Below are 20,485 nucleotides of genomic sequence, written 5' to 3'. Positions count from 1 at the left end.
TGCAGTGAGGGTGGGACTTGGAGCTGAGGTCAGAAGGGTGGATGGTTCCTGTCTTCAGGAGTTTGTAACACAGCATGGAAACAGATCAATAGGCAAGTCAGAAAACAAAGAAATTGAGATGCTGTTGGGTAGTAGCCTTATAACACAATTTTTTTTATGGTTGCCATGCTCTTTTGGTAGGATTACTAGGAGTGTAGAGAAGGAAAATGAACCAATGCTATGTGTGTCTATGATGAATTCCTGTTAGAGAAGGAGAAAGCATGAAGATAATTATTTGAAAATTAATTAGAGGATAATGGAATCTGGATGCATAAAGTAAGTGGAAATTAAGAAGGTTAGGGTGGGAATAAATTAGGATGCACATTAGACGTAAAGAAAAGCAGGTTGCATTTTGTGTAAGAGGAATGTTGGCCTGATGGAAGTGAGAAGCCAGGAAAGTTTTCGGAGGCCTTATGTTCATGGGTTTTTTCACTCTTCACAATGGCACTAGTGGCTACAGGAGAGAGACTAAGCAAACAAACATTACTATAGCATCTGCACTCCCTTGATGAGGTAGGTATGCTTAATTTGAGCAGAGATCCTGTGAAAGGCAGATGAAATCAGTATATGGAACTATGGAGAGATGACTTCAAATTTTTCAGTCATGTCAGCAGTGGGATCTTTGGAAATAAGCCATCTCTACATCATTTGCATTAGAATAAATACACAACAAATACAAGGTACCCCCGTGCTTGGTGAAAGCCCCCACTGTGCATAGGAGCTGAATACTGCACCTCTAGCAATTTCCTTAGGGCAGTAGCCTGAGGCTCTAAGTCAAGAACTGGACCTCTTACAAACCCATGCTGTTGCAGTGTGCTTCCTCTCGTTTATAGGTCTGTGAAAGACTGCTCTTTCAATTCCCAGCTCCTCCATCGACACGCTGAAGTCTGAACTCCAGCAGCAGCCTATAAGGTCAGAAAATGCCTGTGCATGTACCACTGATGTTTTTTCCTCCACAAACATTTGTAAGCACTGCAGTGCCAGTTCCTGGGCTGACTCTTGCACTCAGCTGCTGTTGGTGCTCTGCATGCTCCAGTCTCACATGAGCAGCTGCGGGGAAGCAGGGCACTGAAACACAAAGTCAGACACGCTTGTTAGGTTACACACACCATCACACCGATCTTCACCTCTCATGGACCTGTATTTACAAGGCAAAAGAATAGTTAGAAGAGTTGGAACCAGTTGCATAGGGGTGAGAAAACAAAGAGGCTCATTAAACTTTATGTCTGCAAGTCAACTGTAAACTGCATAGTGCCATTTTTGTTAATGCTTTGAATTTTAATTGCATGCTGTCTTAACTAGTACACATTTAGTCTTACCTTTCCCATGTGGTATTAGAGAATGAATTTCATGTTTAAAAGCTGCACAAAATTTTGAGGAATGCTGGCATCCATGTTTGTATGTAGGAAACAAGTTTGCTCTCCATTTCAAGGAGAGGAAAGATATTTTCACTTTGAAGTACATCAGGGACTTGATTTTACTATCCACAAAGCAATTAATAACGTATTAGTATATATGACTACATTCAATGTTTGCTGACAAGTCCACATGCTTTTCTGTAGAACATATTTTCTTCTGAATACGACATCTTTCTTAACCACCAAAGAGTGTAAATATTGGTCTTAGTACTTGAACGAGTCACATCTCAAACAAGTGAATCATTTCTAAACACCATGCTTTACTGTGGAATTACTGAATTTCTGTACGGATCAAAGCTGTGACAAATTTTCATGTTTAACTGAACATGGCTGTATCCATTCATTCTGTTCAAGCAGACTTGGTCCAGAGGATGTTGCAGTGTGTTTCAGAATGAGTTCTCTTTATTAAAGCTATTCTCATTGAAAATAATAGAGCAGCACAATTTAAATCTTGAGCTGATTGAAAAACTTTTCATGGAAAGTTCTCTCAGAAAGTACCATTTTCCTGAGAGACACTCCTACTTTGAATTTCTCTACAGTTCTCTGGCGTACCCTGCAGCCCGTGTCATTGGCAGTGGGCTATTTTGGGCTACAAAGGGACTGCACAGAGACCTGGCACAAATTGTGACCATGCACATCATCTTTCTTGTGCCTTGCTAGGCTAGCACCCCCTCCATCACAAGGTGTTTTTCTTACTGAATCTAGTTTCAGAGAGGAGCAATAGCATCAGCAGAGCAGCAGACATGCTGGGACATTGGGGAACAGCATAGCACAGAAAGTGCCAGAGACGAATACAGAGTTCAGAGATTTTCACAAATCAGTGTTGATGGCTACTCTGTTGGAATCATCTCACAGTGATTCCCAGCAGCTGACAGTCAAGTCTTCAGTGTTTTTCTCACAGTAGTTCTATATAAACAGAAGTTTGGAAGGAATATTTCCAGGAAACCTGTAATTGCTTTGGAGAGCATCCTCTTCAGGTCTAAAATCCTTTATGGTGAATACTGTGTGTTTTTAGAAGAGATTGAGAGCATACTGATGAATTTCAAGGCAGGTAAATAATTATGATCAGAACTAGAAATGGAATGAATAATGAAAATTACTTTAACTTCTTTAATACAAAGGATACATATGGGACATATTCTTATGGTCATATATATTTGTATCAGAAAGTTAGAATTGTGTAAGTTAGTGGGAATTGGAATAACTACAGAAGTGAGTGAAGATTCTGCAGACACTTCACTTTAGAGTAAATTATTGTATCAATGTCACTTTTGTGGGTGACTCCAAAGGATGCGGAAGAAAAATGGTTTAAAAACAAGAGAAAAGTGCTGAATGCTAATTTGCTTACTGCAGAGTTGAATGGAAAAGGCATTAGGGAAAATACTCTGAATGGGTTTGGCAGCCTGTGCTGTAAGAAACATTACCCAGAGCACATACAGACAGAGCGATTAAGAGTTAATAGGAAACAATTCTTTTCCCTTGAATCTGATTTTAGTAGATATGTTGTTAAGAAGTGTTAATCTGTTATAAGACACAATTATTTCATTTATTAAATGTTCTTCACTACTGCTAACAGCTGGGAAATCACGAGAAAGAGGTAAAATATGTCCTCCTGATGCTTGGGGAACCAGGTTTTTGGAGAGTCAAAAGTGTGTGTTCATGGGCTGGTAGAACAGCAGTGTTGTGATGTGCAGGGCAGCCACCCTTGGAGAAAAGACATAGATCAGAATTCATGGCAGGAGCAATTCTGAGCACACACCATGCCCTGGCAGCCTGTCCTTGCTGCTGTGTCTCACTTCGGCACTGGGAGCTGCCACAGCACTTCACCTTTACTGCATTGTAAGCACAGGTATGATTCAGCCCACTGCCAGCAATGGGATCGCTCATTTCCTGTAAGTCTGCGTGGAAAGGAGACTGACACAAAATGCTAGATTGATTTGCCAAAGTAACACATACAGGGTTAGATTACATTTACGTTATATATCTGTTTTTAGCTATCCATCTTTTTTCTACAATAAATCAGTGCCATAGCATTGTTAAATAAATATTTATATGAAATATATACAGAAGGTTATACAAATTAGGTTACACTGACGATCTGCTTTATATTAATATTTATGCTCTTTGGCTTGTTACAAGTGAATTCAATTATAAATACTGTGTTTCTTACAGCAAGGTCTATTTAATAGCAAGTTTCGAGGTCATCCTTCTGGTGTATTTTATGGAAAGCTTGTTTTGCAGCACAGCTCTACTCAAAAATCCTGTATTTCCAAAAGTGATATGGAAATACAGTAGCATATTGGAGTCTGATATCCCTGAAAATAAATCAGATCTGGGGCCAGAGGAACTTCCAGGAATCACCCAGGGTCAGGTAGTTCACTTGTGGCATATCTTTCATAAAAGCAATGAGGAATCTCAGTAAGTTAATAAGCTTGCAAGTCATCAGATTTTCCACATGCAGTCATGTAGTGCAAGTGCAATAGAGTGTATTAATAGTACTCCAATGTAACATTTTCCAAGTGTTTTGTAGTAATACTGGTTGGGTCATGTACTTCTAACAAGCGTTAACATTCCTTGGGGAAGACTCAGGGTATGAAGTGCCTTATACCACCATAAAATGTGGAATAATCAAATCTGTGAAGGACAGGCCACAGTGAAGCTGACAGGAATATATGACACTCGTGTATTGTGTAACAGGCATTCCCTCTGTTTCAATGAGGAACTGGAGGAAATTATTTTGAAGTATATGCATTGTATACATGAAGCAGAACTTAACTTTACATACTGCTCAAGTTTCCTACTTAATCAACACATGGCTGTGGGGGTTTCCTGGAACAGAAAGGACCTGGAATTCCTGCTGTCACCCCAAAATCTTTGCTGGTATCCTTTCCTCCCCTTATGTTTATTTTCAGTAGCACCTGGCCCTGCACTGAGTTGTTGTACAGTCAGGGTCATGTTCTTTGCCCCAGGGTGTAGAGAAGGTGGTGATGATGAGATGCCACATAGGTACCATTCCCATGGTTTATTCTTTTGATGAGGACATGCTAGAATAGGAACCTGGCTTGTGGCTGAGACTGAAGAAGAATTGTATCTAGATAACTTTTGATTAGTCTGCATGCTGTTATTTTGAGAAAAAAAATCAAATCCATAGTTGAAAGATGCGTCCAGTTAAGAGAAGTTCCAGTTAAACATAATATATTCCCATTGATGGACCACAGGGGCAAAGTTCATTCTTTATTTTGTAAGAGCTGTTACTGTTCACATGTTTAATTGATGGCAGTATAACCTGCCTGTCAATACAGCTAATAGACAGTGCCACTGCAAATATTGGAAAGTACAACTTAATAGGCCTAACAAGGTCTTTATATGTCAGCCCCAGACTCAATCTGATGTCCAACCCAGCCTAAATTTGTACCCAAAGTTTGACACAGCCCCTTGCTGCAGGGATTCTCAATATATCTTTGCACACAGATGTCTTTCCTGCTTTGTCTCCAGCTAAGGATGCTTCTGGGCAAGGCTGCGTGTGAAAGCATGGATCTGCAGCTTCACATCACATGTGATTGTCATGGCAGTCTGTTGTCACTGGCCCTGTGGTGGCTCCTGAGCTCTGCAACAGCAGGTCATCCTGTCCCAGCTTACAGGGAAACATTTCTCACCATCCTGGAGCTAGAAACTCTTTTAAGTCAGGGACTGAAATATTTTTTTCTGTTAAAACTTCACACACACACACACACGCTTCTACCCTACATATGATGGTTTACAAGAACAACTTATGTTTTACAGATTGTATGAACTTCCAAGTATATTTTAATATGGAAAAATTTCAGTTAATATTATAATCCATGTAATGGATTAACATCTGGTTCTGATTTCCCAAACCTCAGCTTCCAAACTCTTCAGAAATTAATGGGAAAGTCGGTAGACAGCCTCAACATAGAGCATAGTATTAATTCTTCATGTCTGTTTCATTTTACTTTATTTAGACTTGAAAGATATTCTGTACTACTGGCATGAGTTCAGAGATCTTCCCTCATCACCCATGAATGGGAACCAAATCACTACATCCTCATATATTATATCTCAAAGGAGAATTTTGAGGGAGAACAGCCAGAGAAATTCAGCCCAATCCATGTCATGAATTGTATAAAACACTTCTTGTGCTTTCCACTGGCATGGCCTTTTCCACTAGTTGTTATTTGAGATACTTTAATCAGTTTAGAATTTATTGATTAATACATCTCTTCATTTCCAGACAGAAAAAGCCTTGCTAACTCCCATCTGATAAATCAGTGGAGAATTGGGCCAATTTAAGAAACTCCTCGAGTTTGTTGTTTCAGTCCCAATGTCTCAAACTGTGGGAGTTTTGCAGTTGATTTAAATGGTAATTATGAAACAAAAGAGAAAGATTTAGACATCTATGAGTATGAGTGCTATCTATATGTGGCTTTTTATTTCTTAAAATCTGTTTGTGTTGTGATATATGAGATGTTGCCATTTTATTTGGCAACTGCGTTGGTACATAGTAGGTAACAAAATGTCAGGGCACTGTGAGGACTGGGGGCTCCCTTGAGTATAGGAATACCCCCAGGAGATAAAAGAGCATTTGTAATCATCCGTGGTAGGCAACTCCTAATTCAGAGTAACCATTTTTACCTTTCCTTCATGCATTTAAAAACATTCTGAAATTAACTATCTTTCCTCTTTTTCTTTTGCATGGAACAATTATTTGCCATTATCATGGGTATGTGACTGTCACATACAAGGTACTTTGTGCACTTATAAATTCAACATGTGTTTTCTTGGCACCCCAATATTCCATTGCTGCCAAATAGTATATTGCCAAATTATATGAATTCTAATTTGACCCTTACCTCTGTAGAGCTAAAAGTGATGGTGTGATCAACTTTTTTCTGTCCAGAAGTAGGAGTAAATGTAGAAGAGAGTATATGCTCAGAGTGCTCAAAGCTCTCAGATTTATATCTTGAGATCAAAGACCTCATCATATCGAATTCATTCCTTTTTCATGAGTGGTAGCCATGGGCTGGCCAGAGTTCAAGAACATAATCACGTTCAAAAAAGTTCAAAAAAGTACCTAAGACTCAGTGTGTATGTCAGCTATGCGGGTGATAACTAGGACACAGACAGGTCACGGCTGTGACTGCAGGGCAGAAGATATTTAAATAAGAGAGGTGTGTGTGGCTGTTAGGACCAGAAGGGTACAGACAGCCTTAAAAGTTTTGCAAGAGCAGCAGCTGGTGACGGAAGACAGCTTTTGGCAAGAATGAGGGGAAAAGGGATTGTCAGAAAGAAGAGCAGGGTAACAAGGAAGACAAAACTTTATTTCACGTAACTTGGGTTGCTGCCTGCTGAGAAGCTTCTGCTTGATTTTGCTACCCACTAGGCTGTGGCAATTCTGCTCTCACCATAGAGGGGTGTGTATGTGTTTTATCCCATGCAGCTGGCAATGGAAGCCCCACTGCTTTAGTTCTGCAGCTGAACCTGCAACATTTCTGTATTTTTAGAAGTGATAGCTTGAGGAAAGAGTGCTGAGGTAGCCCAGAGGGAAAGCAGAGCAGTCCTCAGCACTGCAGTGAGACCCTGTGAAGTGTCTGTGTCCACCTTGGTGACTGTTTAAGTTCACAGAGAATGCATGTTTCCCAGCTGGACACTGCACTGGGACTGCAGCTGTGACCCAAGCTGGAGGCATGTGCCCCAGGGCAATGAGGCAGTCCTGACTCCCCCAGGCTGTGCAGGGAGGTGCCTGTATTGGGTTCTTCACATAGGCTGGGACTGGAGTTTCTTCATCCCCTCAGTAAATCAAAGCTTATCACAGCTTGATTCAACGCTCTCCTAAATAAATGGGCCTTTCAGCTGGTGTCAATAGGATTTCTCATTTCTTTCCCATTCCTCAGCATCCTTGGGTCCCCAGAGAGTATAATCAAGCACAGGAGACTGTAACAATCAGGACTTAGATTATGTAGTATCTAGGCACAGCCTTGAGAAGTCATGTTTGCTGACATTAGGTTGACTACAGCTTTATGGTCATTTTACACATGACAGAATGTCAGCTGTGTAAACCTTACTGGAACAGGAGATTGCCTATGACTAGCACTGTGAAATTGAAATGATTTGTCTGTGCCTATGTGGACTGAAAATCATGGCTATTGTTTGCTACTTACTGAAATTTCTCAAGCTTCTTTTCTAACTTGGTGTAATTTTCTAGTGGAGACAAGGCATTAAAGGAGCTCACGGTGCAGGTGGGTGTCAGATCCCCACTTCATCAGTGCCTCCCATCAGCTTCCCATCAGAATTAATGGGCTTCAGCTTCAGAGCACAGATCATTCTGTATTTTCCTAACTTCAGTAGAATTTATTCCAAGGGAAATTTGTGCTATTGCAGAGGGAAGTATTACGCAAGGGCACTTAGGGTAACAGAAATAAGCTGAGCTGATGTGATTTCTGGTGAACAACCTGTGGATTCAGACACCATTTAGCATAACTGGTATAGAGTTTGAGCCTGTAGTTTCCTGAGCTTTCAGGGTAACTGTGTAGAAAATAACAGATGTGCCAGCCTGCCCCTTGCACCACAGCAATTTTGTAAATGATTATGCCTGTTCTCATTTTTCAGACTTAACAAAGCTATATAAAGTTTGTGGTGTAGTTAAATATTAGGACAATACTTTGAGTATGGCTTTTAAGCATAGTTTTGTGCAAGTCAACTATATTTTGCTTTAAATTGGCATAGAAAAGTTGAAAATATTTTGACCTATTCTTTTTGACCAAAATCTACAGGGTTCCTGTATGGTCCATAGCCTGACCATTCCATGTGTCACAAGGAAAACAGAAATGTTTTATTTTAAGTTTTGCAATATTCTATTTCATATGGCTTAGAGTATGGTAAAGATTGGGATAAACAGATTTAATGCAACCTAACATCCAAGTACAGAACATTTTATAAGACAAAAGGAACAAAGACTCCCACTGAAAACCTGCTGGAGACAAATAATCATTTATTCTGCTGTTGTTGACTTGCCCCTGTCTAAATGACAGGGGCTTAGCTACAGGAAACAATATTCCAACAAATGCTTGTGAAACCCTGTATGATCCCTGTCACATCAAAATCCTGTGTGGAACTGTGTGCTTTTGGCTTTAGTGCTCTTTTTTTCTCACACGTACAGAAACAATGGATGAGGAAGTATTTATGCTTATCAAGAAAGAAGGCTACTTTTTACAAACACAGCACATCAATGAATCTTAAACTGCAGGTCTGAAGTTTGGGTGAATTTCGGGGCTGATGTCACATATTGTGCTCAAGAGCTTCTTCATCATGCTCTCCATGTTCCTGTGGTAGCTGCTTGTGAGGTTTCGGATGGCTTCTGTTGTTTGCTCTTCTATTTTAGCAGAGAGGTTACCTTGGGAGCCCATTACCTGAAAAGGAGGAGACCTCTGAGCAAAATAAGAGGTTATATATGACCATATTTATTGTACTTTTCTTCATCATGTAGCACAAACACATCACATTGCTTCCAAACAGTAAGGGTTTTATCTGGGTGGAACTGTATGCATAAAAACAGGGTTAAAGGCAACTCTTTCATATGCTCATTAGCAATGGGAATCTCCCCATGTAATGAAAGTTTCCCAGCTCACGGTGGGAACAATGTTGTGTATGTTTTGTCTTTTATATGGCTCGTTTTAATTTGTTTTCTATTTTAATGACTAGTCAACTAAGTTCTATCACTGTGTGCTTCATTTGGCCTCACTGAGAATGCCTGTGAGTGCAGCTAAGGACCAAACATGGAAAAACCTTCCTGAAAATGCATAATTACAGTTTCAGAGTACTTGAAATGTCTTCAGCAGTTAGTGATGTATAACCCTCAACAGGCCTCAGACAAGGTCTTTTAATGTTACATTTTCTTATCTGGCGAAATACCAGACAGCTTCTGGCACAGTTAATATCAGGACATTCGCTTAGAATTTAATTGACTCTAGACTCACTGAACATTTTAGCAAGGTTATGTTATAAACAGATGCACACGTTCCAAATCTGTGACTTTGCTCTCTCCTCCCCCACTGCCCCAACATCTCTTGAATTCTTCCCTTATGGAAAAGTCCTTTTCATACCGGCAGAGAAACTGGTTTCCAGCTAAAGAATTCCATGTGGAGAGAAGAAGACATTTCTGCATGTTGGTAGAATAAGAAAGGAGTAAGTTAAATACCGTTCTTGTTCCTGCCACAGTTCCCTGGGGTGGACCAGCAGGTGGAGCTAACCTGTGGTATCTTAGTAAGGTACCTAGAGGATTACCAGAAACAAGGGAGGGGTCATTTACTCTATTTTCCTCGTCGTTTCTGCCCAACTTAGTCCTTATAAAAAGGAAAAGCATCTTTTGCATAATCCACCTCCCCTGTTCCATTTATCAGTACCTGGCAACGTAGTAAGACATTGGTCCATAATCTGTATGTAAAACGCTTTTCAATTTGGAAGAAATGTAGGTTGTAGACATAATAATAAGTATTGGGAAAAGATTATAGTTTTCTATTGGAACTATTTTTAGCTGACATTTTATTTTAGCTTTTAGACAAGTTGCAAGGGTCACGTGTGGGAAAGGTTGTACAGCTTAGACCAGATTTATGATAGTGATTTTTCCACTGGGGAAAATAACTTTCTAGGGATCCCAGATGGTTGCATGTTATCCAGCTATAAATACTTCTGAAAAGCCTCAAGAAAAGTATTACAATTTAAAGAAGAGCCTCTGCAGACCTGCTCTCTCAGCTCATGCTAATACTGTAAATTGAAACAGTAAATTCTTACTCTTCTATGTGTTTTTACCTCTTTTTTTTTCTGCTTCTGAATTTGAAGAACTTTTTCTTGCAGAATGCAGGCAATGCTCTGCTTAGTTTATGATTTCTGCTGACCTTAGAGGTCTGTCCCTTATTTTGCTCATACAGGTTTTGTGCAAGTGTCGTTTCAAAGCTGCTAAACTATTACATTGGCTTAGAAGCCACAACATTCAGAACTAGGCTGTACATGTCCAGATTTAGGTGACCTCAGACCCTAAGTGAAAAACCCCATGAACTCTAGCAAAATTGGTTTGAGATCCAGGCTAAAAATTTTGCATGTTTTGAAAAAAGATTTTGCTTATTGTCATTCTAACCTCAATCATTATTTTTCTGTTGCTGTTGTTAATTCTGGATGGATGTGAAACATCTCATCATACAAGAAAATTTTCTCTAGTTTGGATACAAGCAACGCAAAGTGAAAGGAAGAATGCCATTAAATGAGACTGTGACAAAGAATTAAAAATAGTTGTGTCCAGATACCTGAGAAAGTAAACTGAACTGGGCATCAGAGGTCCCTCTGCACTGGCTTTGCTGGGGCTCCTGACTGCCTTCCAGCCACAGGTTAATAATGATGGCTTTTGTCTGGGTAGATAAATGTTCGACATAATGGGGTCAGGGAACGTGGAGGAGGACTGCAATGATCTTGTAGAAAATGCTGTCATTTGAGGAGCAATATGTGCTCTGTCCTGCCTGTGTGAAATGTTCAGTTGACAAATAGCGGCCCTTCCCTGCTGCTTTAATTTTGTTTGTGATGAAAAGATTGAGTTCACAACAAAGCAACATCTTTACTCTTCTGCTATCAAGACCTAGAACAAGAAGTCTGGCTTGACTGAAAAGGTGAACAAATTTTAGATGTGTTTTTACTTTATTTCAGGGTCAATAAACATGTGAAATTGTACATTTGAGAAAGTTCTATGGTGGAACTGCCTGCGTGTGTGGAGACTAGCAGGGAATGATAGAGACTTTATTTGTGTAGATGTTCCTAAGGGTTGTGAGTGAAATGACAGGTTTGTAAAAGATTTTATTTGACCTCTTGGGCTTTTTCTTTCTTTTCTTTTTTTTTTTTTACAGCTGTTTTTGCACAAGTAGTTTTCTTGCCTTCGTATTATACTAGCTGGGGGAAAAAAGAAGACCAAAAATGTAAGAGGAAGATCACCAGGTAAAAAGAGAATGATTTGTGAACTTTCCTGGAAATACTAGTGAAAAATGCAAGATGCCATAAATGTATAAAATGGCTTTATTCAGGTATGAAAATATCTGTCAGATGACTTTTACTATAGAAACAAAGTGAAAAATTCTAAAGTTTTGGTGATTTCAGTTGATAAAGGATGCAGCCTTTTATGTAATCAAAAGAGACAGCTGAAGCGGAACAGAAATGGAAAGAAACATTTTAAACTTTTGCTTTTACTGACACATCCACTTTACTGAATCCTCCAGTTTCAGGCCAGGAGCTAGGTCTGCCTGTAGTTCTAGAAAGAGGACCCAAAAGTAGTTTTCCTTTAGGGACATATGTCTTCAAAGCAGTAGCATGAACCAAATATGGAATCTGGACAATTTTAGTTGTGAAAGTCCACAATTTCTTCTACAAATGCATTCAAAGCTTGTGAAAAAGTCAAAATGAAGCATATACACACAATAGATGGCACCTCTGTGTTTAATCAGTATGACCACACTGGTTTGCAGGAGTCTCCATGTAATACTGTTGGAAGCAATTTGGTTTGCCATTGAGCAGATTGGTACAGCAAAAGAACACATGCAGGTTTCTAACTTACATTTGTTTCCTTGGTTCTAAATTCCTTCTCTCTCTGTAGTCTGTAGTGGTCTATTTCAGCTGTGGCTTCTTCCTTGGCCTGCTTCAGCCTTTTACCCTTTCCTAGCGGGGGAAGAAAGAGGGCTTTATTTCATACCATCACTGTATCCTCAAAGATGAATCTCTCTAAATCAGAGATATTTTAGCTGCCATAGTAGAACACTGACTTTGCTGAAAGCCTTGTCCATCAGATTTATTTGCACAAGAATGGTCAGAAGAGATGATGTAATTTACTTAGAGTACTTTTTGACTGATAGCCAGTCATGCAAGTTACCCATCTTCTGGGACCAGCTTCCTGTGAGAAGCACACATCAACTGAAGAGCTTCTTGGTTTGCTGACAACAGAAGTCTTTTTGCAACTACACGTCTTCTTGTAACACAAATGCATTTTTTTCTAATCACAGCTTGGTGTTTAAATAAATATCTATCTTTTCTTCATCAGCAATAGTAGCAGCCAGATAACAGATTTTAGTTGTCACGGATGGGAAAAGACGTTATTCTGTAAGATTTGCTGTATTGATTGGTTGCCAGAATCCCTTCATCCCACACCAACTGGATTCTGCATAGAGCTGGCAGATTTCCAAAATGCTGCAAGATATGTCTTAACAACTACCAAACTGAGTTGCAACTTTCAGGCTTTGTCCTTTTCTTCCCCCATCCCTTTCCACTAACATTTGTTAAACACAGAGGTGAGTGATTAAGAGAAGATCAATGGTATTGTCTACCAGCACACAGAAATATGAAAGTGATTAAAATTTTTTTTTTTTTGCTTTTCATTTTAAATAAGAAGATACCTGTAAGGTGACATTTTAGGGTGTAGTGGAAACTACGCCCTTGCTCCTCACCAGGCTTTTTTACATACTTAGTTTTGTTTGTGGTGAATAGTTACTTTGTTTTAGGTAAAATGCTATGGGCTTGTCAAATCAAGAGCATGTAAATCATTGCAGGACTGGGCATGAGGTACTCCCTGGGTCTAGTAGGGTTGTCATGTAAAGAATAAATGGTTTGATGGGAATGTGATGTTTAAGGTTTTACATGAAGGAGCTGGTGAGCATGCCATAAAACCCCTGTGGGCTTCTCTGTCTTTTATAAAGTCAGTAAAGTTGTATTGATCTCTTCAGGATTCTGCTACACTACTTTGTAAGGAAAAAGTAATTTTCTAAATGTAAACCTCTTGCATGTAATATTGATATGTTATGCTTGAGACATCCAGGCTGATGCTGATTTTTGGGGTCTCTTTCTGCTGTACACCTAGAGTTTTAAGAGTGGGGAGAATAAGGCTGCTCCCTTTTCTTAACAGGATAAGTATCTTCAGTGGCTGAAAAACTGCTTAGTTGCTTGCATTAGGATATTACAAGAATGAGAGAGTGGCAGCCTAGGCAACTGAAAGATCTTGATCTTGTGTGGCACATTGATTTATTTACTTACTGTAACAACCTATATAACATCACTGAGCAATAAGAACCATCCCCCTCCCCTTTTTTTTAAGGCTTTCAATTCAAGCACAGAAGATGAAAGGTGCCTTTCCTCCTTTCCTGAAATTCTAGGGAACATTCTCTGCCTAGGCTAGGAAGACGAGCATAAATTTTTCTGATTCGTTTTCTCCAAGCTGATATACTGGATTGGTTACACCTGAGTTGGGCTTCTGATCCCTTACCAGGTGTGTCATATAGCAGCTGTCTTCCACTGAGCATGGCACAATGAGGAGACTGAAGCTTGGGAGGAAGAGTGTTTTAACATAGCTGAGATTCAGCAAAAGCCTGGGTAAAATACCTGATTCAGCAGGAAATTACTTCCCCAGTTGATGGCTCCTTCCAAAGTGATTATCTGCAGATGGGTGAGTAGAAGCAAAGATATGCATGAAATGTGAATTACCTTGGAAGTCTTGATTCCTGGCTTGTTTGCTTTTGTGGGTATGCTTATTGTGGAACCTTGGGGGTGGCACTGTATACAAGAAGGAGCAGCCTATTGAGGAACTTAGGTAGCTTTACTGACTCCCAGTCCATCAGTGCAGGGTTCTCTTGCATAGTAAATCACATTTCTCACAGTCCTTCTGCCATTGACCACTGTGCTTATGTATAAAGGGGAGAGAGGCTATTTAAAACCTAGTGGGTACTTTCCAGAGTTTGTATTTGTTTTATAAAGGCTGATTTCTCCCAGCTCCTGCCACTCATTGTATGAAGCTTGGGGGCCAGGATGAGTGAACGGACAGATTTGTGTAAGAGCCTGACATCAGTCTGGACAACAAAATTTGGAAGCAGGTTTAGGTCTGTATTTTGAAGCTTCCCTTATTCTCCTCTCCAAATTTGGAGCTTGATCAGCCTTTTGTAGAGTTTCCACTCTGTAGGAGTGGAGCCGGGGGGTGATTCTCTGGAGCTGGCAGTCGGGGAGAGTGACTACAATGAAGCTTTGCCAATTTCACCAGCTGAAGAACTGGATCTCTATAGCAAATTAAATTATTTCAAAATCAGTGGGATTTTAATTTCAAATTCCATCTGGGGGGCCATCTGTAGTAAATATGTTGCATATTTGGCCACCAGATAGATAAATATATCCATTTAAATTGCACGAAATGGAAAGAGATTAACTGTAAAACAACAGTTCACTTGCCTCTGACAATGCAGCTAGTGAACCAAAAAGTATGTATATACATATGTGTCAGCTCTTGACAGTGCACTGGAGTAAGCACAATACATAGGGTGTCACTGTAGGGTGGCAGCCATTTCATTTTTCCATGATGCCTTTAGGATTGGCACAGCAGGAACCTGCTGCTTCCTATTTAATTAAGTGGAAAAGCTGTGAGTAAATTACTGCTAGTTCAACAACGTTGTGGACAGAATCGGCAACTGCCAACATATGCGATGGTGCATATGCTGCACCTGATTAAGTTAAGCAGAAACTAGAGCTTAACCTGCTGTTCCACTAGAGACAAACCAAAATTAATTAATCAGTCTGTTGTTAACCACTTGTCTGCTACCATAGTTGTGCAATACAGGACTGCCTTTTCAAAGCCTTACTGATCCGCTGGGTTGAGTTCTCTGCAGAGCACAGCCAAGGTGAAATCAGCCCTTACACACTGAAGGGTGGCAGGGCACTGAAATTCAGCCAAAATCATGCAAAAAAGGCAAGAAATACAGGAGGATGGGCAAACTAACCTGTCCTTGTGAAATTTCCTCTAGGATCATAGAGGTGAGGTACAGAAAGCCCCAGGTTTGAAGAGATTTTTGCTGCAAAGGTCATGTTGTGGGGGCCAGGTTTGCTGCTGGCCCTCTGTCCCTCCCATCCTTGAAGATGGAGAGCAGCAAAGCAGCTGTGCTATGCCTGGTTTCCTTGTCCTCAGCCTATACATTTTTAGGTGTTGTGTTAAATTGGCAAAATCTTAAAAAAGCTGCTGTGACCAGTCAGCCCTGTATAGGATTTTCTTGCCTAGCATGGGATGGTTATTAGCATGGAGAAAGGCTATATTCTTCTTTCTAGGTATTTCTGTGATATTAATGAAGCACCTTGCTCTGGTTAGATCCAAAAGAACAGGTGTCTTTTAGGTTGTTGGAGTTTTTTAGATCTTGCAAGGCAAAAATGTTGCATTCTGATTTGCTCAAACACTAAGTTATCTTACTTTCCAAAAACTGCAATGTTAAAATTGGGGTTTTGTTTTCAAACATATCGTCTAGACTTCTAGCTGAATTTCTGCATAGAAATCAAATCATTTGAAGAAGTTGCCAAAAAATAGTATTATTTTCTTAAAATAGAACCATTTCAGTTGACTTTGCTAAATTGTCTGGAAAATGGGATTTGGGGATGTGCATTCTGAGAAAACTATTTTGTGCTTCTAGTAAAATAGAATAGAGGCAGCTGAGCATTATGTATAGCTTTTTCAGTAGATAAAATATGTCTTGGATATTATCCAAGATAGTGCCATGGATATAATTCTGTTTACAATATCTTATTTTGATTAACATTTGGTTTTAATCTGATTTCCTATAATCTTTCATCTGAGTTTTCTTTTTATTAGGCATGAGAAATTCAAGTGAAGACATAAAATCTATAGAAAAACAAGTTTTGCTAAGCCCAGTGTTCACGACACATTTGTTTCTCTTGTTTTACCCAAAAGGATTTTCAGAATTCATGTCTTGGCTCTGACAGTGCCCAGTTATTTCTGGGATACAAATTGTGCTTAAAGTAAAAATAATACATAAAGCAGCACTATGTTCAAAAGGCCAAAGTATTGCAGACTGGTTTGGTGTGTGTTTAATTAATTTAATAGTTTCAGCCTTGCACGTGTGCATTTATTAACTACATAATTAAACTACTAATAATTTTGAGGTATAAATAATATGAGCTAATGATAAAGATAATGATATTGCCTTCCAGGATAAAGGGTATTGAGCAAGAACCAAGAAAAAGCATGTACAGAGGAGCTTTAGCACTATGTTTTCGCTTTGTTTTTTGTGTATCAATATAATTTTATGTGCTATTTTTTTTCAGTTATTCAAAGTGGCTTTTGCATTCCCAACAAATGCACATATGTCAGCAAAACCTAGGCCCATTATCTGTTTATACACAATATTATGTGTGTTCACACTACATTTTGATTGGTTCTGTGAGTATCAACTGTAAACACTGAAGGGTTTGCATAAGGGTAGTTTTGTTAGTCACATTTCCTTGCAAAGGCCTTTTCCTGGTGTGTCTCATGAGCAACCTGCCAGCTGATGTTCCAGTGTTAGCACAGTAGCCAGACTCAGGTGTTGTGCAATGCCTGAGGTGACAAAGGTGGTCACAGGGCTGGGGCTGTCGTGGCACAGCTGGAAGTGCTCATTGCTTTTGCCCTGGCAGCCCAGAGCTGCAGAGTGCAGGCCCTGAGCAGCAGCTGCTGATCCCAGCTGGTACCAGGTGGATCTGAGCTGGCCATTCTGGAGTGAGGCAGCACCTCCTTGCTTCTTTCAGCCAGCTGTGTGTGCATGGGCCAACCAACAGCACTGCACAGATCTGTTGCATTTCATGTATTTCCTTTTAGCTTAGCTTTTTTGCTCAGAGACAAACTTTGCAATCCTTTATTTTGATCTAACTGTGGAATCAATGTGGGGAAGAGACTGTTGAAGTAATTCCAACTTGGCATAGCCAGATTTGCCTCTAAAAGAATCCCCTGTGTCCTTTTCCCACAGTATTTAAGTTATGCTGCGACAATTAGTTATCTAAGGTGGTGTTTTTCACCTTGCTGTGAAAAATACTGAAATTAGGAACAACATGGAAGTGTTTAATTTTATTTTGTACCTGCACTGCAAACAACTTGAAATGTTGAATATAATGGTTGTCTAGGTATAATTATTCTTGTAGATTACCTATAATGCTTGGTTTAGCACAAAATCCAGTATGGATTTATTTAAGCTGTTTGCCCTTCATCTGCTATACCTAGGAATAAATTTTTTTGGAAATTCTTGATGTTTTTCATGGGATGACACTGAACTGCTGAGGCTGAAAGGAGTCTAGTCTGTAGGATGCACTTCCTGATGGGAGCAAGGGGAGCTTGACTGGGGCCATATCCAGTGGGTTTTGAACGTCTCTGAGAATGGAGATTCCCCAGCCTCTCTGGGCAGCCTGTTTCTCCCTCACAGTCATTAGGCTGTTTTCCTATGTTTAAATTTGTGTATTGAAGTTTTAATTTCCCTTATTAATTTTTATAAATGCAAGAAAATTGAGGCCTTAAAAGTAATAGAAAAGAAAGCCAGAGTGATGATTTATTTTCACTCCAAGTAATTTTACTGATAGGAAAATTCTTAATAGCTGTTTTTCTGTAGCTGGTTAATAACTCTTTCCAGTGTATTAGTGTTGAGGTAAACATTGGTGATTTAATTCAAGTTTCATGTGATTTAATTCAAGTTTCTTACTCAGAGAGGTCTGGAAGATACTTTTTCTGAAAGGAACCTTGTGCTTATCACCGAGCACTCCCAAGTGAGGCTGAGGTGATAACAAGGGAGTGTGTCTTTTGCTGAGTAGGGTAAATACAACTGTAACTGTGTCTGGGTTCTGCAAGACATTAATCTTTGGTCATTGCTTTTATGTTATAATGATTCTTTTCACTTTTGGAGTTCCTTAATGTATGAAGCTTATTTTTTAACTTTCTGTTTTAGAAAAAGCTAAGCTGACTCTTCTGATTGTAAAAACAAATAGAAATTAAATTAAAACAAAAAAAAAAAAAAGAAAAAAGAAAAAAAAGAATCCCAAACCCAAAAGTAAAGGGTAATCAGCTTCAAGCTGTCATAGTTAAAGGCCTGATTCTACAGTCTGTGCTCAGGCCAAACTCCCTCTCCCTCCACTGAGGCTGTGCCTTTCCAGGTCCTGTACGCTCTTGCTTTGGTGAGCAGTGTGTTTGCTCTGCCCTTCATGAGAAAGGAAAAACATCTCTCCTAGAGCACCTAGTTTGACCATATAAGAGGTCAAAACACTACTTAACTATCCCTTGCTTTCAGGTTTCTGCCTGAGAGAGTTCTGTTTTATGCAGGTGGAAGGAATTGTTTTAATCTCTATTGTGTCTGGAAGGCACAGGCAGTGGCTGGGTGCTTAGGGAGGGGACTTGCCTTTCTACTTATTTTTGTGTGCTGCTGTACAAATTGACATGTCACACTAAATATTAATGAACACACAGCAATGCTGATTCATGTGTAGAAGGGATATGGAAACTACCCAAATTATTCTGTTTAGCTTCCATTCCTCCCTGGAAGACAAAATATATTCCTTTAATCATACTTTTTCTCCACATGACATCATTGTCATGCATTTTCTTTGCCTTCTGCAGCACAGCATTGTTTGCTGCTGCTGTTTTCTAAAGCAACATCACTCCAGAAAACAGAATTAATGTTTCAGTGCTAGTGCAGTTCAGTGAGTCACATGGTTGGTACCTGCACTCAGGAGAATAATTACTTGTACCATGTAATAAAACTTCTATGAATGATCTATTACAGTACTTGGGATTTTACTGTGACTTTGATTAGTATCAGGGTGCTGAAGTCTCCCTGTACTTTTTGTATAATTCTTTGAAGGCCAGCTGAAATTAGGAGACAAGTTACTGGATTTTGCAAGTAAAGAGGAAAACTGAAAATTTTAGCAAGACCTATAAAGAAAAACAAAGAATTTGGAGTCTGGTCCTCCAGAGCTGGCAGCCAGAGGCATGTAGGATTCTAGTTTAAAGAGCTAAAGAAGGCAGTAATGACATTACTGGCATTGAGATAAAGCAAGAACGAATCCAGCTGAGAGGATGAATATAACAAAAAAATATTTTTTTAACATAATAAGGCACATGTACATGCACACACAAGCACATGGAATTTAAAGCACACTCTGAATGTTCAGGTTTGGATAAATGCCTGGCTGCAGTCAAGGCACAGCACTAGTGCATGTATACAGATGAAATAACCTTTTGCTGTTAGCTACTGTAATTCTGAAGAGCTTGCACTTGAGAAGTACAGTAAAACCAGGCCAGCTACTTACTTTTTTTGGCTTCTTCCAGTTTGTCCTTGGCACGTTTTTCTGCCTGCAAAAGCTGCTGGATTCCCTGAGACTGGCTGGTCATGCTGATTGCTGGGGCTGGTGAACTTCTGTGGAGACTGGAGCTCAGAGGGAGTTTTATACAGCTGCCAGGCTCTTCCTTGTGTTTTTTGTTCTCTGTGTTATTGCAACAAGCTTCCAGATTGCACCGACCCAGCCGGCTGTGCCTGGATTGCTGCTGGGCACACAGGCCTGGGAGTGCAGTTGGAAAAACACAGCAGCAAGGCTGAAAGGAATGTTCTCCTCTCTTCAGGGTCACAGGGAACTTGAAGTGTCCGATTAACTCATTGGGGAAAAAGAGAGCACCTCAAATGGCTTGTATTTTAATGGCAATTTTTTTCTTTTTTAACTCTTATTTCTGAAGCAGAATAAAGTTAACGTTTTCAGAGGAACTGGGGGGAAAAGAATATTTTCTTGACAATTCCTTTTAATAAAACTTCCCCTCAAAGTGAAGAATCAGGCTCAGTCGCCAATTCATTTTGGTTGAGCACCAAGAACTACTTGTAGGCTTCTCTTTAATGTAACTTCTTAACACTATTCATTAGGGTTTTCCCTTAAAAAAAAATTTTCCTTAGGAATTAATTCACTGGGGACTAAAGTTTAAGAAACATGTGGTGATTGAGGTATGATCTGCCTTGTAATGTACCACGATGGAGGTGAGTGGAGATGAGATGGAATGGGAAACTGTGGAATTAGCTCTGAGATCCAGACTGTTGGAAGGTCTGAATGGTGGCTGAGGTTTTACTTGCAAGTCATAATGTACACAACAGTGAAATGAATGCCTGAGAATGGCTGTAAATGCACATCCCATTCCCTGCAGAAGGAAAGGGTGTTTTGTG

General features: G+C 39.7%; 1 protein-coding gene across 1 annotated transcript; it reads right to left on the bottom strand.

Moving 5' to 3' along the window:
* Positions 1 to 8,449: 8,449 nt before the first annotated feature.
* ATP6V1G3 (ATPase H+ transporting V1 subunit G3) lies at positions 8,450 to 19,752 on the bottom strand. The gene is made up of 3 exons (XM_085068297.1): positions 19,590 to 19,752; positions 12,067 to 12,167; positions 8,450 to 8,884 (listed from the first exon to the last, which is right to left on the bottom strand). Exons 1-3 carry the CDS (start codon positions 19,669 to 19,671, stop codon positions 8,711 to 8,713), a joined length of 357 nt encoding a protein of 118 aa, XP_084924423.1. The 5' UTR covers positions 19,672 to 19,752; the 3' UTR covers positions 8,450 to 8,710.
* Between the last annotated feature and the right edge of the window lie 733 nt (positions 19,753 to 20,485).

The sequence above is a fragment of the Lichenostomus cassidix genome, chromosome 8 (assembly GCF_008360975.1).
Source record: "Lichenostomus cassidix isolate B80296 chromosome 8, HeHo_3.0, whole genome shotgun sequence".
Lineage (NCBI taxonomy): Eukaryota > Metazoa > Chordata > Aves > Passeriformes > Meliphagidae > Lichenostomus > Lichenostomus cassidix.
Note: the sequence above shows the minus strand (reverse complement) of the source record. Positions and strands in the feature narration are given on the sequence as shown.